This window comes from Orycteropus afer, unplaced genomic scaffold (genome assembly GCF_000298275.1).
Source record: "Orycteropus afer afer isolate SDZICR_OR568_19922 unplaced genomic scaffold, OryAfe1.0 scaffold00071, whole genome shotgun sequence".
NCBI lineage: Eukaryota > Metazoa > Chordata > Mammalia > Tubulidentata > Orycteropodidae > Orycteropus > Orycteropus afer.
The window spans coordinates 7941203-7950120 of record NW_006921658.1 but is presented as its reverse complement, the minus strand read 5'-3'; the positions used below and the strand labels follow the sequence as shown (position 1 = coordinate 7950120).

The window sequence follows — 8918 nt, the reverse complement described above, 5'->3', positions numbered from 1 at the left end:
GAGCTCTTACTGTGATCCCTTTCAGAGTAAGTTAGCAGTAGTAGCTGGATACCTTCTAGTTTTTCTAGTCTCAGAGTCATGGAGGCTGGGGTTCACATGCTCCATTAGTCCTTTGTACTAATTCTTTCCTGCATCTTTGATTTTCTTTACATGGGAGAGACCAATACTTGCACCTTAGATGGCTGTTCACAAGCTTTTAAGACCCCAGTCACTACTCACCAAAGTAGGATGTAGACCATTGTCTTTGTGGACCTTGGTATCCCCTGAAACAAGGTCTGTAGCCTCCATACACAGTGACTCATTCCCTCAAGGTGTTTGGTTATGACTAAGACATTTTCATAACTTTGTCGTCTGTTTGTTCTACTGTATTCATGGATATATTTGCAGCACATATAAGTACATAGGTAGAAAAAGCCTCTGTCAAACCAATGTATATTTGTGGGTGTAGTCCCATTTGGCTTCCCACCCCTGTTCAGGCTGAGTATGTATCTATGTATCCACTTGTAAATTATAGTTATTACTATTATTGCAGGATTGTATATGTAATCGTATTCACCTTTTTTGTCATTAATTCTTGTACTCTTCCTTGTGTCTTCCACTGCCCTGATCATTTAGTGTTGACCGCCCCCTTACTGTATATTGCCTTTCCCTTCACACAAGTTAATATGTGTCTACTCTCTACTCTCCCTTCCCCTCTTGCCCTTGGTAATCTTTAAAGAATGATTCTTTCTCTGTGTAAACCATTTCTAAAATGTTTGTAGTAGTGGTCTCATACAATAATTGTCCTTTTGTGATTGACTAATTTCACTCAGCATAATGTTCCCTACATTCATCCATTTCATGAGGTGTTTCGCAGATTCATCATTATTCTTTCATGTTCTATAGTAGTCCACTGTGTGTATGGAACATAGTTTGTTTAACCATTCATTTGTTGATGGGCATGTAGGTTGTTTCCATCTTTTTGCTATTGTGAATAATGTGATGAACATAGGTATGCACGTGTCTGTTCTTGTCACAGTTCTTATTTCTCGAAGATATATACCTAGTAGTGGGATAGATGGCTCATATGGTATTTCTATTTCCAACTCCTTCGGGAAGCACCATTACCACCTTTTACAGTGGTTGTATCATTTTACAGTCTCACTAACAGTGTATGAGGGTTCCAGTATCTCCACACCCTCACCAATATTTGTTGTTTTCTGAACTTTGCTATTAATACTGACTCTGTCATTCAAACAGAACAAGAGGATACTGCATGGTTTAAAATCAGGAAAGGTGTACATCAGGGTTGTATCCTTTTGCCATACTTACTCGATCTGTATACTGAGCAAATAATCCAAGAAGCTGGATTATATGAAGAAGAACATGGCGTCAGAATTGAAGAAAGATTCATTAACAACCTGTGATACACAGATGACAATACTTTGCTTGTAAAAAGTGAGGATGACTCGAAGCACTTACAGTTGAAGATTAAAGACTTAGTGGAAGAAGCAGTAAATGAGGAAAGGCTTGCAGCCCAGAGAAGCCATCTTATTGGATAAGATGGTTCCCCATAGAGAAATATAAGGCGGGCATGAATCTATTAGCACCTGCAATTCAGCAGGCCTTGGGAAAACAGAGTGAGCAAAGTAGGCAAGGATCCTCCCTTATGGAGTTTTTAGTCTCATTTAGACTCATTAACAACCTGATACACACAGATGACACAACTTTGCTTGCTGAAGGTGAGGATGACTTGGAGCACTTATAGGACTGACGAAGATTGAAGAATACAGTCTGCAGTATGGATTATACCTCAATATAAAGAAAACAAAAATCCTCACAATTGGTCCACAACAGCTTCATGATAAATGGAGAAAAGATTCAAGTTATCAAGGACTTCATATGATTTGATTCTATAATCAGTACCAATAGAAGCAGCTGTCAAGACATCAAAAGACATGTTGCATTGGGCAAATCTGTTGCAAAAGACCTCTTTCAAGTGACGAAGAACAAAGATATCTCCGAGAAGACTAAGGTGTGCCGTGCCTGACCCAGGCCATAGTATTTTCAATCGCCTCTTATGCATGTGAGAGCTGGACAATGAATAAGGAAGACTGAAGAAGAGTTGATGGTTTTGAGTTGTGGTATTGCAGAAGAATGCTAAGAGTTCCATGGTCTGCTAAAAGAACTAATGAATCTGTACTGGAAGAAGTGAAGCTGGAATGCTCCTTGGAAATGAGAATGGCCAGACTCGGTCTCATCTGCTATGGTCATGTTGTCAGAAGGAACCATTCCCTGGAGAAGAATATCACCCTTGGTAAAGTAGAGGATCAATGAAGACGGGGAGAGCCCTCAACAACATGGATTGACACAGTGGCTGCAATGATGGGCTCAGGTATAGCAAGGATTGTGAGGCTGGCACAGGACTGGAAGTGTTTCGTTCTGCCGTATATAGGGTCACTATGAGTTGGAGACAACTTGATGGCGCCTAACAACAACAACATCTCTGGTTAGATTATTCCTAAGTACTTCATCCATTGGGTGGTTACTGTAAATGGTACTGGTTTCCTGATTTCCTTTTCAGAGTTCTCTTTGTTAGTGCAAGGAATTTGACTATTTTTGTATGTTGATCTTGTACCCTGCCATTTTGTAGAAACTTTCCATTAGGTCCAGTAATTTTCTTGCTAAGTCTTTGGGATTTTCTATGAACAGGATCTTAACAACTGTAAATAGGAATAAGTTTGCTTCTTATTTGCTAATTTGGATGGCTTTTATTTCCCTTTCCTGTATTAATGCTCTGGCTAGGACTTCTCACACAATATTGATTGGAGTGGTGATATAGGACATCTCTGGTGGTGTAGTGGATAAGGCACTTGACTGCTAACCAGAAGGTTGGGAGTTCAAACCTGCCAGCCACTCCATGGAAGGAAGACGGGGCAATCTCCTGTGAAGATTTATAGCCTCAGAAACCCAATGGGGTCACTATGAGTCAGAAATGACTAGATGGCAGTGAGTTTTTGTTTTGTTTTGTTTGGTACCCATTCATAAAGAGAATGCTTTCAGTCTCTCTTCATTGAGAATAGTGTTGGCCACTGGTTTTGTATATGAAACCAAAAAACTCACTGCCATTGTGTCTGATTGGACTCATAGTGACCCTATAGGACAAAGTAGAACTGTCCCATAGGGTTTCCAATTATGTAAATCTTTATGGAAGCAGATTGCTACATCTTTTTTCTGTGGAGTGGCTGGTGGGATCAAACCATTGACCTTTTCATTAGCAGCTAAATGCATTAACCACTGCTCCACCAGAGCTCCTGATTTCATAGATATATGCCTTAATTATGTTGAAGTATATCCCTTCTTTTCCTATTTTCTTCATTGTTTTTATCAGGAACTGTTGTTGTTGTTGTTATGTGCCGTCGAGTCAAACCCAACTCATAGCGACCCCTCCTTGGGTTTCCAAGGCAGTATCACTACGGAAGTAGGGTTGCCCAACCTTCCTTCCAAGGAGTGGCTGGTGGGTTTGAACTGCCAGCTGTCTGGTTAGCAGGCAAGTGTCTTAGCCACTATACTACCAGAGCTCCCTTATCAGGAATAGGTATGGGATTTTGTAAAGTGTCACTCCTGGGAAGAAAGATTGGGCAATCTACTTCTGTAGTGATACCATCTCAGAAACCCCAGGAGGGGTTACTATCCAATTTCAACAGCAGTGAGTTTTGTTTTTTTGTTTTGGTATTACCCAGTAGTTTTTAAGGAGAGTATTATTCAGTTTCCATGTGTTTACTCTTTTTCCATGGATCTTCCTATTGTTGATTTCTAATTTTATAGCACTGTTGTCAGAGAAGATGTTTTGCAGTATTTCTGTATTTTTAAATTTGTTGAGGCTTGCTTGGTGGCCTAAAATATGATCTATTCTGGAGAATGCTCCATGTGTGCTGGAAAATGTATATTGTAGTGTTGTTGGTTGAAGTGTTCTATAGATGTCTATAAAATCAAGTTGTTTCATGTTTAGTTTTTCTTTGTCTTTGTTGGGTAATACATTAAAAACTTTTAATCAATAAAAATAATAGACTAAAGGAGAAAATATGTATAATTATATAATGAAATATGAGTTTAATACTTATTATTTGCCATTATTTGCAGATGAAATGATTGCTATTCAGCTACTCAAAAAGAATTAACTGAAAAACTATGAGATCTAATGTGAAAGTTTATGAAGGTGATTAGATACACTTTTTTTAAAAAAATGAATAAGCTAGGATAAAACAAACATCATTAACTTGATAAAGGGCCTAAGAAAAACCAAACTTACTACCATTGAGTCAATTCTGACTCATAGCAGCCCTGTAGGATAGAGTAAAACTGCCCCATAGAGTTTCCAAGGCTATAAATCTTCAGAGAAGCAGACAGTCACATCTTTCTCTCATGCAGTGGTTGGTTGGTTCCAACCACTGACCTTTCAGTTAACTTCTGTATGGTTTAATCACTGTGCCAGCAGAGCTCCTTTGATAAAGAGTAGAAACAAAGAAAAAACACCATATATAATTGTGAAACACTAGAGGTAAACCCATTAGATTCTGAAACAAAAGTAAGGGTGTTATATTTCAGTATCATCCTGGTGGCTGTAGTTAATGCCATAAATATGAAAAATATTATAAATATTGGTGTGGAAGAGATAAAATCACCATTATTCACAGATTAAATTAGTTTCTATTTAACTAACAAAGAAAATTAACTGAAAAAACCATTAGATTTACTATGAACATTTATCATGGTGACTGGATACAAAATCAACATAAAAAATGAATTTACTAGTTGCCAGTAATTAGTGAAAAGAAAATGTAATGGATGGCTTTGATGACTGATATTCAGTGCAGTTTATGTCTCCTCCCTTCTAATATCTCACGGAAATACAAAAATAAATGTAAAAATAAAATTCCATTGTACCAGTGAAAAATCAAGAGGGATACCATCAAAAGAGTATAAACAGTGAAGAATTACTAAAAAATATACAGCAGAGAGGAAGAGATTAACTGCAAAAAGAATTTGTTGTTGTTGTTAAGTGCCATCGAGTCGGACCCAACTCATAGCGACCCCTCCTTGGGTTGCTGAGGCAGTATCACTACGGAAGTAGATTGCCCAAACTTCCTTCTGAGGAGTGGCTGGTGGGTTTGAACTGCCAGCCTTCTGGTTAGCAGTCAAGTGCCTTAGGCATTAGGCTACCAGAGCTCCCGCAAAAAGAGTTTAAGAAATACTAAATTTATGTAGATGACAACTAGATATCCAGAATGAAAGAGATCACAAGATAATTAGAAAGAGTAGAATCTGAAAGAAGTGATGGAATAAAGGGAAGAACAACTGAGACAACATCCTACTCTTGGATCTATTAATTCCAGCATTTACTCCAGGATGAAGATTGTAGTAAGACTTGTGGTAGTGCATGGTCTAACACAGAGCTCCTTGAGTGAGCACTGGGGTAGGAAAAGCAGAGAAGCACCCCAGGCAATACACAACTCCCATTTGGTTGAGTACATCTCTGTACTTAAAAGGCAAGCTATACACAAGACTCCTCTTCTGTGTGATCATCCCAGGCAGAGTTCAAAATTGGAATCTACAAAACCACAATGTGTAATATAATGAAAAGGAAACTAATGACTAACCTCATTTATGAATATAGATGTAAAAATTTAAAATAATATATCAGCAAAGTGATAGAAATAGAATATTCAACAGTATTCAATATTTTTATTGTTAATAATATTCATACTTTTATTTGAAAAACATATGTATACACACACATACTTATATATAAAGCAAATAATTTTGTTAATGTAATAAGAATTTCAGGGTAAGAGAAATGAGACACAAATGTAAATTCAAAGAAACAAAATCCTTGTAGTCTTAACTTTGAATTGGAAATATCAGTGTGAATCGTGATTGTTTTTCTTTCTAAAAATTTGTATCTCCCAGCTCTGTCCACTAAAAAGGCATTGTAATCATGACAACCCAGAAGCAAAGACCACCCCCTAGTGCCCACATTGTGTTCTGTAAATATCGTTTCCCACTAAAGGAAACCAAGGCTCCTTGGAAAAGGGCTGATTCCAGATCTGAGGCAGGAAGTGTACAGAGATGGGTTAGAGACAACTTGTGCTAGAAAGCAAGAAGGAAGCTATCAGAGGCCAGCACATGGTATTAAAAAATGTAGGACCCAACTTGAAGCAGCTCCCACAGGACAAAGATGAAATAATTTAAGCATAAAAAAGATCAACAACAGCAAAGAATTAAAATAAATATAAAAATAATGAAAGGTTTTTTTTTTTTTAATTCCAGCTAATAATTGCAGAAGTATTGCTGTTTTTGTTGTTGTTAGGTGCCATTGAGTCATCTTCAACTCATAGAGACCCTATGCACAGCAGAATGAAACACTGCCCAGTCCTGAGCCAGTTCCACGATTCTTGCTATACTTGAGCCCATCGCCACCGCCACCGTGTCAGTCCATCTCGTTGTGGGCCTTCCCCACTTTCATCGAACCTCCACCTTACCAAGCATGACATCCTTCTCCAGGGAATGGTCCCTTCTGACAACATGACCAAAGTAGGTGAGTATTGCTAGACCTAGCATATTACCATTTTGCAAACCCTTATGAACTAAGGAATCTAAGTAATGATCATTAACAGCTGCTAAAATCATTAGGTGAAAAGCTGGTGGAGAACTTTCTAAACGATGGATTAAGCAGATAACATCGATCCCACCAATCAATCTTAACATCACCACATCACCAAAAGAGAGACAACCAGACATTGTGCTTCTCACGTTATAGGAAGTTTTCTTGTAAAAAATTTAAAAAATCGAACCTAAACATATTTCCAGACCTCACTATCAGTTAATTACCAGTTTAAAGAAAATACAGAGGATAGGAATATGGTTGATACCACTACGATGCAATAAGTGAGAAAGTGAGAAATTCTAAAGGATAAAGGACTCAATCTCTTTAACAAATAAATGCCATGGAAAAAAATAGGGAGGGGCAATGGATGAAGAATAAAAGAGGTTCAAGAGACATATTAATCACATACAATGCATGGACCTTGTTTGGATTTTCAGGTGATGAAACTAATTATTAAAAAACATTAAAAAACAATTTAGGAAAATTCTACATGGATTGTATATTAGCTTACCCTAAAGAATTATTGATTGTTCTTATGCTTTTAAAAAAAAAAGTCCTCTGCTGGAGATACATAGATAAAATGGCATCTTGGACTTACTGGCAAAAAATCATAATAATAATTAGGGGATAAATAAAACAAGATTTGCAAAATGCTGGCAATTGTTAAAATTGGATGATGGGTACATAGAGATTCATTATGCTGTCTTCTCAACTTTTGCTTATATTTGAAAACTTTCATAATAACAAATTTAAAAATACAAAGTCATGAGTACACATCAGTATTTCTGATTTAATGGCAACTTATCTAAGTCTTTTTAAATTTTGTTCCAATGTAAAATATTTTAGTCCTTTTCCTACCTTTTCCGAGCTACCAGCTTCTCTTCTCTGTCATTTACAATATCTCCTTACCTAATATTTTAATTCAATTTCCTAACTTTTCAGAAACATATTTGGATCTGTGCCTTCTTAGATCTTGGATCCCTAATTAGGGTGCAGTTAAACACACCTTTTCTTCTCAACTCCGGTGTCTTTCTGAAAACTCTTGTTTCTTTGATTATCATTCAATAGTCATCTGTTGACAAACAGGATCTTAATGGATGGGCAGACATTCAAAGTACAAAATTCAGTCCGTTCAACACATATTTATATTGAACCTTATGAATAGCAGTGAAACATGGTTTTTCACAGTGTAGGAAGCTAGAAGTCTGGCTTCAGGGCACCAGCTCCAGGGAATGGCTTTCTCTCTCTGCTCGCTGTAGGAGAAGGTCTTGTTATCAATCTTCTCCTGGGTCTGTTGTTGTTGTTGTTGTTTGCCGTCGAGTCACCCCCGACTCATAGTGACCCCTCCTTGGGTTTCCGAGGCAGTATCACTACGGAAGTAGGATTGCCCAACCTTCAGTGGCTGGTGGGTTTGAACCGCCAGCCTTCTGGTTAGCAGTCAAGTGCCTTAGGCACTATGCTACCAGAGCTCCCTGGGTCTAGGAATTTCTCATTGAAGGGACCTTGGGTCCAAAGGACATGCTCTGCTCCTGGCTTTTCTTTCTCAGTGATAAGAGATCCCTCTCTCTCTACTTGCTTCTCTCTCCTTTTATCTTTAGTAAGATAAAAGGTGATGTAGGCCACATCCCAAGGATCCCTTTACATACGATCAGGGCTGTGACATGATTAAGGGTGTTGCATCCCACCATAATCTTGACTGGCTTATCATAGCCGATCACATCATAGAAGATCATTATATAACTGCCAAATTACATCTTTAAATATTTGTAATGACTACTGGACTATTGAGAATCATGACCCAGCCAAGTTGATACATAGTTTTGGATGCCACAATTCAATCCATGATACTCCATGACTCAAGATGCCTCGCTGCTGCTTTTCTAATATTATAAACATTGCAAAACACAGAGCTTATAGGTTATAAGTGATATATTAAAGGCTATTTTGCTTTTCTTTTGTGATTTCCTTGAGTAACTTGCTTGTTTTACACTTTTACTAGAGTGTTTTACAAATATTACTTATGGACCAATGGGGTGACTTTTGAAGATGAAGTGGGGAGTGGAAGGGAATTCGAGGCCTAGGTGATTCTGATATAAACCAAAAAAACTCAAACTCACTGCCATCGAGCTGACTCTGACTCACAGCAACCCACATTGGGTTTCCAAGGCTGTCAGTCTTATGGAAGCAGACAGCCTCATCTTCCACGGAGCAGCTGGTGGGTTTGAACCATTAACCTTTTTGTTGGCAGTCCAATGCCTTAACCATTGCACTA

The 8918-nt window shown here is 37.9% G+C and overlaps 1 protein-coding gene across 1 annotated transcript in view; it reads right to left on the bottom strand.

The window, feature by feature from the left end:
• Window positions 1-8379, bottom strand: part of CFI (complement factor I) — a 163192-nt gene extending 154813 nt beyond the window's left edge. Inside the window, exon 1 of the mRNA XM_007940784.1 lies at window positions 8293-8379. Within this exon, the coding sequence (XP_007938975.1) occupies window positions 8293-8379 (87 nt within the window). The remainder of the gene's footprint in view (window positions 1-8292) is intronic.
• Between the last annotated feature and the right edge of the window lie 539 nt (window positions 8380-8918).